General features: G+C 47.3%; 2 protein-coding genes across 2 annotated transcripts in view; one reads left to right on the forward strand and one right to left on the reverse strand.

Annotated features, from left to right (window-relative positions):
* Window positions 1–410: 410 nt before the first annotated feature.
* On the reverse strand, window positions 411–14,367 carry SAPCD2 (suppressor APC domain containing 2). The gene is made up of 6 exons (XM_083158655.1): window positions 13,822–14,367; window positions 9,360–9,493; window positions 6,324–6,458; window positions 5,379–5,477; window positions 4,138–4,236; window positions 411–4,022 (listed from the first exon to the last, which is right to left on the reverse strand). Exons 1-6 carry the CDS (start codon window positions 14,243–14,245, stop codon window positions 3,894–3,896), a joined length of 1,020 nt encoding a protein of 339 aa, XP_083014781.1. The 5' UTR covers window positions 14,246–14,367; the 3' UTR covers window positions 411–3,893.
* The window catches only part of LOC146035293 (epithelial sodium channel subunit gamma-like), a 29,281-nt gene continuing 22,718 nt past the window's right edge, over window positions 14,018–20,580 (forward strand). The window contains exon 1 of the mRNA XM_083158654.1: window positions 14,018–14,428. Within this exon, the coding sequence (XP_083014780.1) occupies window positions 14,426–14,428 (3 nt within the window). The 5' untranslated portion in view covers window positions 14,018–14,425. The remainder of the gene's footprint in view (window positions 14,429–20,580) is intronic.

Genomic DNA, 20,580 nt, shown 5'->3' on the forward strand with positions numbered 1-20,580 from the left:
AATTTTTCGAGTCTACACCAGGTGATTTCTACCAACGAGGTATTGAAAACCTTATTGAACGTTGGAAATAAGTTGTAAACTACAAGGGAGAATACATTTATAAGTATTGGTGCTCCGAATTGTGCGTTATAGTGAAGCACATGAAAAGCATGCTTTTTCACGGTCACTTAACGTGTTCTTTTTGCGGTTACGTGAGGCACTGCATGCATTGGTCTTTATTCTTACAGTAGAGAAGTCATTAATTATAATAGTCGGAGTCGGTGCATTGTTTGCCGACTCCGACTCCAGGTACTCGAAATTTCGAGTAAGGTGAAATTTCCTCCGACTCCTCGACTCCGCAGCCCTGCAAAGGACAATAATAAACAGCAAAGAAAAAAAAACAGGTTGATTGAACATGAAATACACAAAAGTTTGGCAAAATATCTTTATTGGTTCGGATCATTGTACCACATTTATATTATTCCTCTGGCAGATATCACACAGATATGTAAACATGACAGTACTGTACATCAGGTCATACAAGCACAGCTCTACCAGCTGGTTGCATGAACTTCGTTTAGCATAGAGGAGTGTTTGTCAATGAGGTCTACCCCGTCAGTGATGACTGTTAGGGTGATTAATTGATGGTCTAGGAATGATTGTCGGTGGGGAGGTGTGTTTGTACACAATCAGTGGATTACGAACACCGCCGTCTCGATACAGATCCTGGCTGCTGTTGCAACATCTGCAAGGTCACGGGGGTGAAGGCATTTGCATCAATTATTTCAGCAGGCCCAGAGCAGCGCAACCCCTGCTGAAACACTCTGTGCTGCATTTAACGGTTAATTAGCTGCGACAGAAGTATTAAGTGGCCGAAACTGAATCTAAGAACTGGGAACTATTATTAATCTTCCCAGCTGCCCGGAGGGAGGGAAAAGGTATTTCCCACATGATCGGGTGCTTGTCAGAATTTGGGCCTGCATATTCTTTAGTGGGGACACAAACTATTTTCCAAAAATGACACTTTACAAATGGGTGCAATCCGGTGTAGTCTTCGTTTAGGGGATGTTCTGATTGTTTTGCAAAATGATTAAGTATGGGAAGGAGTCGGTCTATGGGAATCTGTTCTCCCTCACCAGGTCTTCTAGCACCCTAACCCCCCCCCCCCCCCACTCTACCTTTAAAGGTGCCCAAACACAGAAAGATTTTGGATCCGATCCACTTTCCCTAGAAATCCAGAAAACTCCTGATAACGGTCACACACAGAACGATTTAGTAGACAATCAGAGGGTTTACTCATTCGTTCTGTGTGTGACCGTTATCAGCGGTTTTGGGGCCTTCCGCTCCCGACATCCGCTGTTGGCATGGCGGAAAATTGGGAGATGCCATTTCCGGGACATGGAACGATGGGTCGTTTAACTTTCCGCCTGCTGTAGGAATCAGCAGGTGCGATGAACATTGGAAATGACCATATCTTTAAAAAAAATCTAATCATATGTGGGCACCTTAAGGCCCTTATTCTGATCGGTGCGGCCGGATCCGATTATGCGGCCAGGACCGTGCGCGCGAAACCCCGCCTTCCATACGGATCGCCAACTCCGTCCGTACGCGGTAAGAAGCTGTCCGAACGGACCGCACGTGTATTTTTCACGGAATACGCCTCCTCCATCTCAGGGAACCTCCCCCATCATTCGATGGTCGCAGACCATCGAATGCAGGACAGAGTGTTCCACCAGCTCCCGCAACCTCAGACCACACGGACATTTTTCCGTGCAAAAGCAGGGATCTGGGCGGGCAGCTGACATCTGGCGATGTCATATGTCCGCCCCCTACACGTGCGTCACGGCCGCATTACCATACGTACGCCCAGCGTTTTCACGGGAACGCCCATGAAACACGGGGCGTATGCATATGGTAATGAGCACAAATAGCCCTTCACGCCCCTCTCCACCCCCTGTTCGGAGTGTTCACATTTCATGCGGGATTTGGCCGTACGCCCCGCTCGCACATGCGCAGAGACGCCTCTGCACATGCGCCGACACAAAACATCGGCGGCACGAACGCACGCGGATATTACCGCACCGATCAGAATAAGGGCCTAAGTCTCCCCACTAAACCTAGACTCCTCCCACTGCCCACTACCGCACCCTGCATACTCCCCCCAATTAGGACACCGATCCTGGTAATTTGAAGGCAAGATAACAGGACCATAAACATGAGCGGCTCTTCGAAAACACATACATAAACGCAACAGCTATTTGCAAAGTACAGTAGTTGTACAATATATGCCCCTTGTCTTATTTATTAAATCCCCACCTAGCCAGCAGCCCTTGTTACTCTGAGCTGTCGTACGTTATGATCACAGTTCTCAACTCCTACACTCAAGTTTCCTCAACAGGTCACGTTTTCAGGACTTCCACCTGTGGAACCAGGTCGCATAAATGAGTGACCCAGAAAAAATACATTCATGCACCACGCACCTGTGACACAAAACATATGCTGTTGAAGGTACTTGAGGATCTCTGTACTATCTTACAGATTAACCCATTGTAGTTGCCTAACAGTGTGCAGACAATCGCTGCCTGGAAGGTGGCAGAAACTGGCAATATGCAAGTGTACTTTTGGGTGGCAGAAATAGAAAATAAAATACAAGTATTAAACCTACACGTACCATTTGTGTTCTACAAATCACCTCTCTTATACCCCTTCCACACTCTCAGAGCCGGGTCATACCCGGGAATGTGTTCCCGGATGCTTCCCGGGACACTACCCAGGAATGTACCCTTTCACACTGCACTCAGACCTGGGATCGACCCGGGACAGCCCCATTCACACTGATCCCGGGAAATCCCTGCAAATACATATGCATGTCATTAGAAATGGACACCAAGGCTCTGAAAGATGACATCAGCATTTCTGAGCCCAAGAAAGCTCCAATCAGCAGCTTTTTTAAAGTCCTGTGTACCCGATCCCGGGTACGGGACCATTCACACTGACCGCATCCCGGGTCGATTCCGTAATCAATCCCGGGATGTTCTTTCAAGACCCTTTCACACTGAGCTAAATCCCGGGTTGATGTGCGTTCATGTGCAAAAACCCGGGATATTTTTGCAAGTGCGAAAGGGGTATTAGAAAGCCCAAAATATTCTGATACAACATAAAATTCTTCTAGTTTTAAAGGAAAATAAGAGATTTGTGAATATCACCATACATCCTGTACCGTACACTCCCCATAAAGAGAAACCATGTGACAACATGAACAGAACAGAAGAAAGGTAAACATAAAATGTTAAGGGGATTTCAAGACATATGCGACAGTCGATAAGGATAAAAAGTCCTTGGTTCCTCACATCCAGTCCATGAAAGAGATAACACAATAACACTGATGTCTATAGGAGCGAAGCGAAATGCTGTATATTGTGCTGATGTGTTACTTCACTGCCCTCTTGTGGGTGAATCGCATTACTACACACACGTTTTCTAGGATGAAGCGCATAACTTGAAAGATCCATAATGAAGGATAAAAAAAATAAAAAAAGGACAAAATAAGATTTAAAAGAACATCTCTGTAAATGTTGAAGTCCGTAAACATCGCAAAGAGCTGAAACGATTTCTCGTTTTACCCTGTTGGTAGTTTCCTGATTTAGCAGCGGGCAAGGAGTGTTTAAGGTGTAAATCAAGCTTTCATTTCATCCCATCTGGCTGGGAAAGCAAATAGTCTAACACGATTATTTAGCACAAAAATAAATTCAGGCCGTTAGTTTGGGCATGAACCATATTCCAGCAACAGGTCCTTTCGCAGTAATGTGTGTACGGAGGAAAGCAGGTTCTGCTGAGACACCATCGAAACGGCAGCTGCCGTGGGTACCGGTACCGTGGCAATCGCTCCCGGTGCAACACATGAAGAAGGTATTCTATATGAACGTAGAGTCCATTGTGCTGGTCTCCGGGTTACTCCGGGCTCGCGCCTCAAACAGCTGTTTAATTAAAGCCGACTTCTCGTGTTCCAGCTGGGTGATTCGGTCGCTTTTATCCGTCACTTCCTAGATATGGTAATAAGGTGACATTAGTAAGCACATCTGCTGCACGGTGTGTGTGTGTGCGCGTGTGTGTGTGTGAGAGAGAGCGTAAACCATCTGGCCCATAAAACTGACTCACCTTTGTCAACAACCGGTTCTGTTCCTTCAGCATATTAACAGTTTGCTGCTGCCCAGGCAGGAGGTGGGTGGCAGGCACAGGAGGAGAGGGCATACCAGTCTAATGAGTGAAAAGACAAGCATTTCAGGTTTACCCAGAGAACCTATACCAGGCATGTCCAACGTTGGCCCTCCAGATGTTGTGAAACTACACATCCCAGCATGCTTTGCCACAGTTTTGCTATTAGAGAATGCTAAAACTATTGCAAAGCATGCTGGGATGTGTAGTTTCACAACATCTGGAGGGCCAACGTTGGACATGCCTGACCTATACTGAATATTGTATCGGACAGTGATAAACAACTTGATACACATAAGCGACTGTTCTGAGCGACACACTACCTCTCCAAATGGCCAAGTTTCCTTTAACGTGAGAATTTGGAATAATACGTTTCCTCACATATAAAGACAGCCATCTGTAATCACTTATCGCCAGGTATTTTAAACAAGTGTTAACATATATAAACAAAGAGGTCTGACAAAGCAAGAAGGAGCATGGCGCCACCTGCTGCACACCACTGGTATAGTAACTGGTTATGGTGGATTGGCTGGAAGTTTGGAAGTCTCGCAGGAGTACCACGATTGTACCTTCTCCTCTGCCTCCAGTGATGGGAGGTATGTATGCGGCATATTGGACATTGCAGTGTGTGGCATATTGTCTGAGGCATTGCGGTATGTGGCATAATGTGTCAGGGGCATTACAGTGTGTGGCATAATGTGTAAAGGGCATTTTTTCAATTATGCAGATTTCTTTTTTTTATTTTAGTAGCTCTTCAGGTGGTTTATTTTATCTATAGTAGTTCACGCCCCCAAAAAATGTTGGAGACCACTGACCTAGACAATATATTTATAGTGAAGCGTCAATTCCCGGAACACCCTGCCATTATCTATCAGGCAAAGCATGCAGGAACGTGTAGTGTCACAACATCTAAAGCGCCACACAGTGTCCAGGCCTGGCGCAAAACAACTAGGGGGAATTCTATATTCATGCATGGTAAGGTTATACTACTGCCCAGGATTAATATGCCACCTTGTGCCCAGTGGTTAGGCTTACAGGCACTCCAAAGCACCAAGGGCGGGCAGGATAGGGATAAACATGGAGAAAGGGAACGGCCAATACCGAGCAGAGGGCAACTGTGCTGTGACTTGATAATGATGCCAGAGGGGGCTCAAGCTCCTGAATGAGGAGAGGGAGGGTCTCACCTTGCATGGAGATAGTAGGTCACTCAGACAACGATTCACTTCCTGCAGTTTGGGGAGCAGCTGGGTCAGGGGTCCATACTGCCCGTCACAAAAGTAGTCCTGGGAAAAAAAAAAAGAGAAAGAGACACACAGTCAGGAACCACACACTGAAGCCATCCTGCAGCACAGATGCAATACTTTTTTCTAGCCAGAAGAGGGCAGCAATCCCAACGGTCTGACTTGGAGAACTGCATCTTGCTGTTGGGGGTGGGGGTATGTAATGTGCTTGGTGAGTGATAAACAGAAGCTGTCCAAAGCAAACAAATAACGGTCATGTATCTAGCTCCTAACTGTCATTTCCAATCAGTCTGTAACACGGCAGTAAATCTGAATCCGACTCTTTATGCGAATGCCGAACACACTGGGAATATTCTTCTATTATACACTGTGTCCTCATATATTTAGCATCAACACACCATGAACCGCAAGATGCCCATTGGGAGTGAGGCAGCAGTTCCTGGGCAGCTCTGCTAATGTCGGCCGACTTTTATTGGTGGGACTGTGGCTTTTGCATCACTACGTAAATTCGGTGCACAAGCAGACCTTGCTAATTAAAATGATATCTGGCACGACTATATTCTGTGTGCGGCTGTATCCGCATACAAAATGCTATGTTACAGTGTTTCCCAGGAAAACACTAGCGTAGCATTTCGTATGCGGATACAGCCGCCGTCACACACAGAAGATGCATCTTAATGGAAAAAAGTCTGGAACAAACCCCACCTCCCTTGGCGTAAGAGTCCCACAAAGGAATGCAGCGACTAGAAGGGCTGCCTTAATGCACAAGAAGGCTAGATGTATGCGGACATATCTAAAGATCAGCAAATTAACAAGTGGGGCCGCTCACAGTCTCCACATGTGTCTGATTTGCCGAATCAGGCAACCCGCATTCCCCGCAAGCCTTACTGTCTTCCCCAGGTTCCTCTGCTGTTCCTGCACGGCGTGGATCTGCTGGAGGTACCAGTCTCGAGCTTTCTCCACCATTTCCAGTCCCTGGAGAAGAAGATCCTTCTCGTGTTCCATGTCCTTCATCATCTTCAGCTGCGGACACAGACATCAGGGTACTTAGAAAGCTAGAACATGACCGTCAGCAGTCCACTAAATTGTGACCAGACAAGAACACCATTCCTTGTGACAGGAACTAAATCTTGGGAGTTCTATTAAAGATGGGACGTTGCCATAGCAACCATGAGACGCTAGTTCTCAACTTCAAGAAGGTGCTGAAATAAATAAGAAACTATCTGACAGGTCGACATGCGGTTTTCACATTTTTTTGGCGCTATTTCATGCCCATTCCACTATAGTGTTGAGTGAAAATAAAATAGTGTGCCGAGGGCAGCGAGGCAATGTGCCCAAAGCATGGTGAGCGTAGTGAGCCACGCAGTACACTTTGACGGTGTTCATGTCGTCATTCAGGACAAAAACTGTGATATCCCATTGTCGACACGATGCTTGTATTGACCTTTCTGCCCAGTGTGAACCATTGACCTATTTCATGTGTCGGCCTAAGACCTGTCAACCTTCAGTTGTCGACTCAATGCATGTCGACCTAAATTGGGTCGACACAGTGACCCATACCCTAATAAGCAACAATAATATTATCTCTGACTGCATGCACTAACCACCAGTGCATGAAATAACACACTAGTGTTCATTCTAGCACCCGCCATCTTTGAAAACCAATGCAGTTCCTCTTCCCTGCCTGGGGTGTCACTGTCTGCTGTGGTTTTTCTAGCACAGGTCTGGTTTGCATATCAGTGCCGATATAAAGACCACACTGTGCTAGAAGCACTACAGCAGACAGCGACACCCCAGGCAGGGAAGAGGAACTGCATTGGTTTTCAAAGATGGCGGGTGCTAGAATGAACACTATAACACACGTGTTCAAAGATAAATATTTCTCTAATGATATTAATGGATAATTTTATCATAATAAAACTAATAACAGTCTATTGGTTGTTAAAAGGTAGAATATATTGGGTTCAAATAAGCTTTATTATACATTAGAGGGGATCCAATTGTTATAGCCACCCGATTTCGCGCTTAGTGACGGAAAGTCCCAGGACCTACATTTAATTGATGCTGGTTATCGCGCTCATTAGTGACCCCGTGTGGGTGGTGGGCTGGCGCTGGCCGCACAGGACAGGAGCAAAAATTGAATAGCTGAATTGTGTCACATCTCTTTGGTCATCCTCTTCTTGAGAAGCTTCCTAGTAACATAGATATAAAGAGGTTTATTTACGAAGATGCTCTGTTGAAGATGGGGTGTTGCTCATGGCAACCAGCCAGATGCTATCCATCATCACCTAGAAGGTGCTAAATAAAGAAGTAGATTCTGATTGGTTGCTATGGGAAACATCCCATTTTCAATAGAATTCCCATCTTAGTAAAGTTACCCCAAAGAACTTAAAAGTCCTAGTAAATGAGGACCCCGGGGTGTTAACAGATAACACAGAACCGCCTGCATTCAGGATGAGACTATGGGATGTATTTATGAAGAATTAAAGGGAAGTTGCCCATGGCAACCATTCAGCGCTGAGGTAACATTTCTCAAGTGCATTCTATAAAGTTATACGCAGCAGCTGATTGGTTGCCATGGGCAACTTCTCACTGCTTCATGAAACCCATGTACATACCCTCCAACATGACCCATTCCATTAGGTGCAAAATGCTCTGTTCCTGGACTTCCCGGCCATTGGCAGATCTCCTGATGCAAGTGTTGGAGAGAGATAAAGTAGCAGCCAATAAGCTCCTAGCTGTTACATTAAAGGAGTGTTTGAAAAGGACCTGATTAGCTGGTACTTTATGTCTCTCCAAGGCTTGGAATGTGATGCGGTCATTTGGTCTACAGCATGATGGTCGACAGTTATTAGGTCGACATGGGAAAAGGTAGACAGGTCATTAGTTCGACAGGTCGTTAGTTCGGCAGTGTCTAGGTCGACAGTCAAAAGGTCGACATGGGGTTTTTCACTGTTTTTTTGAGCCGACAGGCGGTATTTCATGCCCTACCACCCACTAGGGCGTGGTGGGAGAATAAAATAGTGTGCCGAGTGTAGCGAGACACCATGCCCGACGCATAGCGAGTGCATGGACTGTGTCCATGTCGACTGTGTTGACATTCAGGTCAAAAACCAGTGAAAAACCCCATGTCGACCTAGACATTGTCGAACTAACGACCTGTCGACCTATAACTATGTCAACCTTTTTCCATGTGGACCTAATGACTGTCAACCATATGATCCCAACCCGCTTGGTACATAGAATCCTTAGTCCTTTGTTTTTCTCTAGTCCCCACCTCTCAGGGACCACCCGCATGCAGGACCTTCTGACACACATGGATGTGATAATCACATGCAAGGATGCCATTGAAAAGCAAATCTGGCGACGTGAACATGTACAATGCCTCAGAACAATCCCTGGGAGAGGGGGACAGGACTGTGACGGGCACATCACTAATGAGAAGGGACTACAATCCCACCACACATGGACAGCAAGAAGGAAACAAGGGGGATGTACACCCTGCGCTATACTTCCAATCTGAATAATATTACGTACACAGGGGTTTAGTGAAAATAAAAGTGGATATTTATTATAGTCTGCAATTTGAACAATAATAATATTAGATGCAAATAGTATTTATAATAATAATAAGATAAAAAAATTATTAAGATAAAAATTATTATATAGGATAGTATGCTAGCAGTATGCTACAGTATTACGCTATATAAATGTAACAGCTAATACCGGTATACATATACATAAGGACTGGGGGTCACAAGACCAACATAAGAGTCCAATGCAAATGCAAACCAGGTGCAGCTTGATTAGCTGTTGGGAAAAGTCTTTTAGGATAGTTGGAGTGGTTTGAAGTAAACGAGTAGGGATGGCCATCGACCATCGATGATTCGAAATCGCCCGTCCGTCGGTGCCTGGGGCACTTACCAAGCTGTAATCCACCCCGTTAGTGATGGTATGTCTCCTGTGCTCACTTCGGCCATGTTGGATGCGACAATGGTCGGCCATACCTTGTCCGGTGGACTCGCTGTGTGACCTACACATGGGCTTGGCCTCCTCTCCTGTTGGGGAAAGATACCACCGGTTAGCCACTGGGTGTCTGCAGAAGAGACAGCTGAACAATCAGATCTCCCTGTTGGAAGGGAGACGACATCTGCTGCAATGAGGGTAACGTGTGCCCCCGCTATGTAGGGCAGCATCACCTTGTGCACTCTGGGGGAGATTTATCAAAGACTGGAGAGAGATACAGGGCCAGCTGCATTAAGCTTCAAAGAAAAGTGATAAATTAGAGAGTGATAAACTGCCAGCTCCTTCCTGCTTTGGTCACAGGCTGTGTTTGAAAAATGTCAGGCAAGAGCTGATTGGTTGGTTGTTTATCACTCTCCATTTTATCGCTTTTTGAAGTTTAGTGCATCTGACCCACAGTACAATATGCCCTTGCTATATAGGGTAGCCAACACCTTGTGCACTCTGGCGGAGATTGATTAAAGATTGGGGAGAGATAAAGTACCACACGCTCCTGCTACATAGGTCAGCAAAACCTTGTGCACTCCAGGGAAGATTAAGCATAGCTTGGAGAGAGATAAAGTATAACATGCCCCTGCTATATAGAGCAGCAACACCTTGTGCACTATGGGGAAGAGTGATCAAATCTTGGAGAGAGATAAAGTACCATATGCCCTTGCTACCTAGCGCAGCAACACCTTGTGCATTCTGGGGCAGATTTAGCAAATCTTGAAGAAACATAAAAGTACCAACCAATCAACTCTTAACTGGTATTTTTCAAACACTGCCTGTAGCATGAGCAGTTGCAGACTGATTTGTGCTTTATCTTCACCTCTGTTCCAATGCGGCCTACAGAAAGCCGGATAGAAAGCAAATATCTTACTCATTCAACATGGGGCCCCTCCAGATGCTGTAGAACTACACATCTCAGAGTGCCCTGACACAGCGTTCACCTGACCTAATTGCAACACTGTGAAATGGCATGCTGGTATGTGTAGTTCACCAGCAGCTGTATGGATGCACGGCCATCTTGTCAGAGTTTTCACAGGCCCATGTGAATTTTTTTTGTGCAGGGAGAGGTATTTTTAAATGTAATTAAAAAAAAATGTATAGGCTTAAAATTTTTTGGGAAGGTACGCCTGGTTTTTATTTACCGAAGAGCTTTAAGGCTCAGAAACGCAAGCTTTTTATTCATGACAGAACACGCCGGAAATAATAGCCCCATCTCCACACTTCAGCTTACGTTATGAGGAGAAAGTTATTCCCCCATGGGGGTTTTCAGAAGAGAAATTAAATGTAATGCATTGTAATACACGGTCCGGTTTTTCGGTCCGTTCTGTACTTTTAAAGTACACATCGGATCGGATCGCATCCCTAGTGCATGCAGTGTGCATGCACTGCGATCCGATGTGTACCTAGTACTAAAAGTATGTGCAGCACATACTTTTTGTACCGTACTATGTGATGCCCGGGAGCGCGCATCGCATAGTACAAAACGGAGCCGGACGCAACGGAGCGTCTATGGGCTCCTTAAGACTTGAAACAGCCTCAAAATCGCACAAGTTTCATGGCCACCATACAGCGCCGACCTATTACTGCCTGCAGGCATCACATCAGTGCACCTACGCAATAAAAGGAGCTGAGTGCGGCACAGGTCTTAATATCATGCATAGAGCAATGTCAGAGAATGAATTGCAGCACAAGTTTAGGAATATGGATCCTGGTAATGGGAGTGGCAACCCCACCGTCAGTCACCCCTGAGGGCAGGACCGGGCTAGTTCCCACCTGACTGCCAATGTTTGCTTTTCCTGATGAGATAAGGCCTTGTCACTGAGCCAGGCCGAGGCCAAAAGGACAGGCGGAATAGGTGTGGAGATTTACACTGCCTGCTCAGTGTAAACATTCCAGGACTGAAGCACATTTTACGCCTCCTTGTGAGACTAGGCCAGACCTGGGTGCCAACAAGTTAACCTGGCCATACATCTGAACGTCATCAGGCACGAATGTACAATTTTGAGGTGTTGTGAGATGGATTGTGGGCACGTTGTGAGGTATATTGGTACGATGCCCGGCCCAGCAGGACGAGAGGTCAATACTCAGATCATACGTGCTGCAGGTCAGATCCATCGGCTTTCCTTGCGGTCGTACGCAGATTTAAATTGCTTGTTTTACCGCTCAGGTTGCATGCAGGTCATTCTGACGTATGGCTAGCTTGGCTTATTAGCCAAATACACAGAAACACTTCCGGGTCACATTAGTTCAGACTTCCACTGAGCCACCTTAAAGTCCTGTGGCACAGACCGGCCGCCATCTTGGAAAAGGGCCTCCTAAAATCGCCTCCCAGAAAACCGCAGCTCGAATGCGGAGACGATCAATAATTTGGCATCAAGCGCAGGCCATAACTAAACCCTACAGAGGATATTCACCTGCTTCTACAGCCAGAACCGTGATAAATAACAGTTCTGTGGCTGCGTAAAAGAACAATAAGGCTCCGACACCTGAGTATACAGCTCCCAAGAGAAATGTTCACTGTCGGATACATTTTTTGGGACCAATGTGTGTGTTAGAAGGGGCCCAACTCATTTCTCAGACACAGGCAGCAGCAAGTTAATGGTCTCCATATGTCTGCATGGAAAATCAGCTCTCTCGCAAGATCCATAGAATAACACACGATACAGGAACAAAAGCCTGGAGCTCGCATGAATTATGCCCCTCTGGGAGGGAAAGAATGGGGTCGTTGCTGCAGTGCCAAGCCACGCCGGCAGGTTAACTGGTTACTGACTGAAGGGGTCCAGATGTCGGTGGCTGGGGGACTGTAATATACTCTGCTGTTAATGGTTTATTGCCGCTATTATTAATGGCTGCCTGCCCACATTCGGAAAGGGTGGTCTCAGATCGGGTGGCAGGGGCAGGACGTTTCCTGCAGCACCTATAAGGTGTGAATCGGGCTGCCAATCACAGGGCATCTTATGTCCAGCTGTAATTAGACACGGTTATATGAGTATTTAATATAATATTCACCTATCTGGCTGCATAACATGTGGGGGATATAGTCATTGGGTCTACAGAAAGTTGGCCGACATAGGTCTAGGTCGACAGGTCATTAGTAGACAGTGTCAACTCTAGGTCGACATGGGGTTTTTCACAGGTTTTTTTTAGCTGACAGGTGGTATTTTGATGCCCTACCATCCACTAGGGCGTGGTGGGAGAATAAAATAGTGTGCCGATCGCAGTGAGGCACCGTGCCTGAAACATCGCGATCGAAGTGAGGGGATGCGGTGCACTGGAAACTGTGTCGATATTCAGGTAAAAAAACTGTGAAAAACCCTATTGTCAACCAACTTGCTGTAGACCCAATGATCCCAACCCACATGTGGTGGGTGAGTAATGCAGGAAGGGTAACCAGAAAGTATGGTACATAAGAGTATAATAAACCACTTTTAGGGTGCAGAGAGCCCCACAAGGATACCCGCTGGAAATATGCGGAGGTGGGAGCAGTGCACTAGCACATGGTAATGTAACACCTCTCCCACCATCACAGTCCCCCATCCCTTGTCCAGTCACCCCATTGGGGTCCCCACCTTGCGCCAGGCTACACACCGGGGTTTTTACCTCCTTGCCTTCCAGTCACCCCACGAGTACTCCCTGTCACCCCACCAGTGCTCCCCATCCCCTGGCCCCCAGTCACCCCACCAGTGCTCCCCTCTCTTGTCCACAGTCACCCCACCAGTGCTCCCTATCCCCTGGCCGCCAGTCACCCCACCAGTGCTCCCTATCCCCTGGCCACCAGTCACCCCACCAGTGCTCCCCTCTCTTGCCCCCAGTCACTCCACCAGTGCTCCCCATCCCCTGGCCCCCAGTCACCCCACCAGTGCTCCCCTCTCTTGCCCACAGTCACCCCACCAGTGCTCCCTATACCCTGGCCGCCAGTCACCCCACCAGTGCTCCCCTCTCTTGCCCAGTCACCCCACCAGTGCTCCCTATCCCCTGGCCACCAGTGCTCCCCTCTCTTGCCCCCAGTCACCCCACCAGTGCTCCCCATCCCCTGGCCCCCAGTCACCCCACCAGTGCTCCCCTCTCTTGCCCCCAGTCACCCCACCAGTGCTCCCCTCTCTTGCCCCCAGTCACCCCACCAGTGCTCCCCTCTCTTGCCCCTAGTCACCCCACCAGTGCTCCCCTCTCTTGCCCCCATTCACCCCACCAGTGCTCCCCTCTCTTGCCCCCAGTCACCCCACCAGTGCTCCCCTCTCTTGCCCCCAGTCACCCCACCGGTGCTCCCCTGTCCTGCAAGTAACTGCCCCCTCAGATTTAGCTTAACCCCCTATATAGCAACATGTCCTGCACCCCTATATAATACCCCCCTCTGCAGGGAGCCCCTGCTTACCTGCTCTGAGTCTCCCCTGCAGCACGCTGCCGGCCGTCCTGCCACCGGGATTGGTGCCGTTGATGGAGCGCACCCCCAGCGGCTGGGGCTTGCAGGGGTACCCCACTTTCCCGGGGGCTCTGGCCGGAGCTCGGGGCGCCCCCACCTGCTGGTTCTCCCGGTTCTGGGCATTGAACATTGATGTCCGGAGCCCCAGGACGAAGCGGTCAAAGGTGAGGTATCCGTCGGGGGGCGCCACGTTCCGCAGACACTGCAGCACCCCGGGGGGCAGCTCCCGGGTGTCCGCCCCCCGCCAGCGCAGCTCTATCTCCCGAAGGTGCACGTAGCCGCGCCGCCCGTCATCCAGGAGATCAAACAAGGTGCGCAGGCTGTGCAGGAAGGCGCGGGGCAGCCCCTGGCTGGTGGTTGCCGCCTGCGGCTCCATGGGGACCGGGCACCCGGTGTTCTGTGTGTGGCAGCCCCGACTCCCACAGCAGCTGCTGCCCAGTACCGCTGAGCCCCAGCGTCACCCACTGCCCCCCTGCACGCCGCTCATTGGGCGCACACCGCCACTGCCAGACGCTGATTGGCCGTGGTGCACCTCTGCTCGCCGCTCATTGGACGGATGGTAGGAGACGTTCGGTTTGATTTCTAGAGAGAAAAGAATCAGATTCAGATTTTGTATTGAGACTGAGTGAGTCAGTCAGAGCCGGCCTTAGGCATAGGCCAACTAGGCAATTGCCTAGGGCATTTGGAATGCCTAGGGGCATCAGCAGCTTCTGCTGATTAAAATGATATGCAGCATGCCTATATTCTGTGTGTGAGTGAGGCTGTATCTGCATATGAAATAGTGTATTCATGGAAATCACTGTAACATAACATTCTGTATGCAGGTACAGCCACAGTCGCACACAGAATATATTCATGCCACATATCATTTTAATCATCGGAAGCTCCTTGTGTATCCTGGTCACATAACAATGCAAATAAGATGAATTTTCAGCAAAAAAGGCACCCAACGTTAGCAGAACTGGCCAGGAGCTGCATGGCTTATTGAGTTAAGATGTATGAGGAAACATCTGTATCAAAGCAGAGGCAGAGGTCACAGTGTTAGCGGCTGTGCGAGTGCTGTCTGCGGGTGGGTTGATTGTGCAATAGTGTTCGGCATATGTGTAAGGGGCATTATGTGTGTCATGTATAAATGCATTAATAATGTGCGACATGTGTAACAGGCATTATGTGTGTCATGTGTATAAGTGCATTAATAATGCGCAACATATGTGTAATGGGCATTATGTGTGTCATGTGTATAAGGGCATTAAAAATGTGCAACATATGTGTAAGGGGCATTATGTGTGTCATTATGTGTATGAAGGGCATAATATGTAAGGGGCATTATGGTTATAAGGACATTAATAATGTGTGTCATGTGTAAGGGGCATTACTGTGTGGTATTATCAGGGGTGCCGAGAGAAAGGGGTAGGGGGTACAAATTACCTAGACCAAAGTCTGATTGAAGGGCCCAGTGGGGGGCCCCAGGCCCCCTCCCCTTAAGTGACAGCAGCAGCTGCAGCTCTTCTCCTCTGCCCAGCACACACTACTTTGTGCTGGGTTGCAGTGTGGCCATGGAGGGTGCTTAAAATACAATATTTTCTCAGGATTTTTTTCTAAGGGTATAATGTGAATAATGTGAGGAGTAATGTACATAAGGTAAAGTGGTACTACTGTGTGATGTAACGTGAATAAGGGACACCATCGCATGATATAATGTGAATAAAGTTGCACTACTGTGTGGCATAATTTGAATTGGGGGTACTATTCGGTGGCCATGCCCCTTCCCAGCAAGAACAGACCCCTGTTTGGGCTGCGCACCAAATGTGTGCACTGTTTCTATTTAAAATATTGCGGGTAGGAACACCAAAATGATGACTGCTATGATGAGGGTTGATGGTGTTGGGAAAGGGGAGCAGGGTCAGAGGCGGAACTAGTGGCGGTGCTAGGGGGCACCAGCCAAAATCTTGCCTAGGGCGTCATTTAGGCTAGGGCCGGCTCTGGAGTCAGTGTATGCTTGAATTGAGCGCACGCTCTTTGACCACACAGAGTGCACAGCACACACACTCAGTGACCACGGAGTGCACACTCACTGAGTACTGCCTCAGCTCACACTCACTGAGTGCACGCTCACTGACCACGAAGTGCACACTCACTGAGTACTGCCTCAGCTCATTCTCCCTGATCTCTGAGTGCACACACTGAGTACTGATTCAGCTCACATTCATTGATTAGTGAGTGCACACTGACCACGAAGTGCACACTCACTGAGTACTGCCTCAGCTCATTCTCCCTGATCTCTGCGTGCACACACTGAGTACTGATTCAGCTCACATTCACTGATTAGTGAGTGCAAACTCACTGACCACGAAGTGCACACTCACAGAGTACTGAATCAGCTCAAGCTCAATGATCACTGAGTGCACACTCACCGAGTACTGACTCAGCTCATTCACCCTGATCTCTGAGTGCCCACTCACTGAGTACTGATCAGTTAAAGTTCACATTCACTGATCAGTGAGTGCACACTCACTGACCACAAAGTGCACACTCACTGAGCACTGACAGTTCACATTAACTGATCAATGAGTGGAAACTCAACAAGTACTGACTGCTCATTCTCCCTGATGTCTGAGTGCACACTTACTGAGTACTGACTCAGTTCACATTCACTGATCACTGAGTGAGGGACAAATCACTGACTGAGCTCACACTTATCACTGACAGTTCACACTCACATATCACTCACTACTCAGCTCACATTAACTGATCAACCAATAAGGGACATATAGTGACTATGACTGGGTGACATATAGTGATAGTGATTGATTGAACGCACACTTACTGACCACTGAATGCACATTCACTGAGGACTGACTCAGTTCACACTCATTGATCACTGACTGCACACTGATTGAGTGCACATTCACTGAGCACTGACTCAGGACACACTGATTAAGCTCACACTTAACTGATCCCCGAGTGAGGGACGGACGGATCACTGATTCAGCTAACACTCACTCATCATAAATCACCTCATACTCATCATCTACTAATCCCGGAGTGAGGCACTGATCTAAGCTTATACTGATAACTGTGTGAAGGGCAGATCACTGAACTTAAGCTAGCTATACACTAAGTGATTTACATGCGATAGCGGTGATCAATCGCATAAAAGTGTCCAAATTTCATGTGATTGACAGCAGGTCCGATGCAATGCACAGTCCCGTGCGCTTCACACCGGACCATGCATGTCACACCTGCTGCAGAAGCGATCTGAGTGGGCAGTCTTGGTTAGGGATGGCCATCAATGCTTTTACCATCAATGGTGATTGGGCAAAACACCACTGATGGTAGCAGACTATGTCATGTATGACCATCAATGGTTTCAAGTCTAATTATCCCTTTTATTTGACTAATTGGCCTGTGGGCCAACCAGAACCTGGGGATGGGGATTTACGGGTGTCAGGGGCGGAGCTATACTCCATTATCCGGCCCCTTGAATAAGAGAAAAATAACTATTCAGTTATGCTTTGACATGATGGAGGGAAACCATCTGGTTCTCCCCTTCGATGGCAAAACTACTGTACATCGGTCATAAACCATCGATGATTTTGAATCATTGATGGTCAATGACCATCCCTAGGCTTGGCTGGGATCGTAAGCAAAAGGGCCGCATACGATATACAGTATATCGCATGCAATCCTGCCACTCGGGAAGGTCAGAGAGAGGTCGTCCTAATGTGTGGGGGCCTTTACTCTAACTACTGAGCTCACTCACTGATCACATACGGGCATGTGAGGAGGGGGTGCATATAGGGTACAGACAAGCGAGGAGGGGGCATGTAGGCACAGAATGGTAAAGGTGAGGGCAACATATATTACTATGGCTGTCCAGTATACATGGTCATGCCTGACAACATCAGACACCAACGCGTTTCTCCGCTCCTGAGAATCAATCTCATGGATTGCTCCATGCCCCATACCACATCTCAAATTAAGGCCATCACACATAAATCAGGACAGTTGTGAGGTTTTCGGGTTGTATAGGCCCATACGATTATTCTTTGTGATTGTAACTCTCTTCAATATCTTCCAGGGGTAGGCTCAGGAAATTCCTGTCCCACATAAAGGGAATTAACTGGTAATTACTGACACACACAGCAGAAGGAAGGGAAGCCGTCTGACTAGTGAAATCGACTAGTGAAATCGTCCCAAATCGAGTTAGTGTGTGTATGGGGGCCTTTACACACCAAAATCAGGTTGAAACTATCAAGTACATTCTATCCAATGATCTGTAGAAGCTGACTGGTTAGAATGAGCAAGCTGTCCACCTGGGTCACTAGGCCGACCCTATTTAGATTGTCATGCATTGCGTTGATCACTGAAAGTTGTCAGGGCTCAAGGTGACAACTGAAATAGGTCGACATGGCTAAGGTCGACAGAATTGACACAAGCAGTAGGTCAACAATGGGAACCACAATGAAATGGCGTGGAAGCGATGGCTACTTGATGCTAAAGTCAAGTTGAATTCAGCTGTTTAATGATGAGAACGGCCGCAGAACACGTGTTTTATGCGTGTGCACATCATAGCAATGTTTTTTCCCTATGAAATTCTTTTGTTGCGATGGTTAGTTAGCATTACACTAAGAGCATCAATGGTGGCAGCCCAGCATTCATTAAGTATCGGGCTTCCGATGTCCATCTCTAGAATTTAGAAGGGGACTAGAAGATCAATTCGATTGGCTGATGTTGGACCGGATTCTGTGGTGATGGATGAGTTATTCCTGCTGCTTGCATGAACGGAGCAGTGATAGCGATATGGTATTGGAGCAGGTGGCGCAGGGCCGCATTAACCAAGGGGCCACAGGGGCGATCGTCCCCACACATTAGGAGCCCCCAAAGACTTTTATAAACCAGAGCAGTCTCTTAAAAAGCAGTCTGTGGGGGGCCCCCAGGGACAGGCAGCACACTCTCAAAGGGTCTGGAAGGTCCCTCTGCCTCCCTGTGCTCTCTCCCGGTATTTGCCCTGCTGCCGATCATTGCTGATTGGTCAACATTGCAGGACCCCTGTCCCAGCCGCTGCAGACAATAGCAGCCGCTGGGGAAGTGTAAATTAACTGCCCTCCAAGCCCCCCCACCCCCACCCCCTGTGTACCTGGGCTGTTCCTGCAGTTAAAAAAGGGATGTTGCGATGGTCGCGATGTTCCCGAGTCATGTTTTTTTTTGTATTACTGAACCCTAGAATAGAACCCTAGGACACATCATCGGATCATGGCACAAGTGAAATGTCGCCATCTGAGTAGTACGATGTCCATTGACTATAATACGCCAATGGCCACTCCCCCTTCCCTCACTGTCAGACAATATCATAGCGGCAGATGTGCAAGGCGACATTGGATCCATCTCTGAACCATGCTCCGGAATCAGCAAAATAAGGCTCTTCTTTACAGGAAATATGGCTTCGGACCAGAACGATGACATATTGATGAGCAGCTCTGCTGCCTACCACAAAACTAGGTCAGGATTCAGGAGGATTATCCTTATTTATTCATAGGAAGCAGATCATTAAAATGTACTTAAAAAAAACCCCCACACAACACCAGTATCTTCTAATGAAGACATAATATCACTGCGAGCACCTGTGATAGGACTTATGAATAGTGTTATAAATTACGCCACGCAGCAAATAAGACGTATAGGGGTCCATTCAATTGCCATCGATATGCGCGCACTTATGATAACATGGGTAATGTTTTTTTTTTTTTTAGTTTGTGGCTATAAATAAAAAAAAAAATATATATATATAGAGAGGTCCAGAGTGCGCTACCAGAAATGAATACACAATTTGTAAAAACACAATACAATTTAATATAAAGGTGCCTCTTGGGCCGCATATAAAACACAAATGTTTTTTTACAACATGTATTTGTTAATTCTCCAGATTTTTTTGTTGTTAATCCATTGGTGAAGCAGGCCCAACGCGTTTCGTCAGAAAGGTGACTTCATCAGGGGCTTAAAAGCAAAGTTTTTTTTGACAACCAAATGGCACTTTGTATGAGATAAAGTATCATATACACTTTCCGGATGACGTCAACAATACAAATCATTAAAATACATATATATTGCCTATAGATTTGATCTTTAGGACCTGGTAAATGGGGGTTAGAATCTGCACCAAACCAAATAAGATCTCAAAGAGATTTTTTTCACAACAATATTGGCCCATATGAATCAGGACAACCGGATGAGTGCTCCCTGGAATCCAAACACTGAATATATATATATATATATATATATATATATGTCAAAAAAGAGGACAGGAGGGGCGCTCCATAGTGCATAAATGACAGTTTTATTAAAATGATCATAAAACCACTTTCAAAAAAAGAGACAAACAATTGCTTGTACCATAAAAAAGAACGCTGTGGGCTGGGTACCACAAGGCTTTTGTATATACAACACGACCCGGCAAACTCCTACCAGCCGTCCGGAGCACTATCGCCAACCAGGATCACCCACTGGGAACACCGATGGTGAGAACAGTGTGTCGTTGGAAGCCGTAGGAACAGAGGCGTGCAGGGGAGCCGGGTACACACACAGCAGACGTCACATCCGAGGATGGCAACGGCCCGATGATGTCAGAGGGCGGAGCTACGATTCAGGAAGTGCTGCAGGGAAGCACAGATGCTGGGGAACAGAACATGCTGCTAGATATAAGGTAAGAAA

Source organism: Crinia signifera, chromosome 9 (genome assembly GCF_055691185.1).
Source record: "Crinia signifera chromosome 9, ASM5569118v1, whole genome shotgun sequence".
In the NCBI taxonomy this organism is placed as follows: domain Eukaryota; kingdom Metazoa; phylum Chordata; class Amphibia; order Anura; family Myobatrachidae; genus Crinia; species Crinia signifera.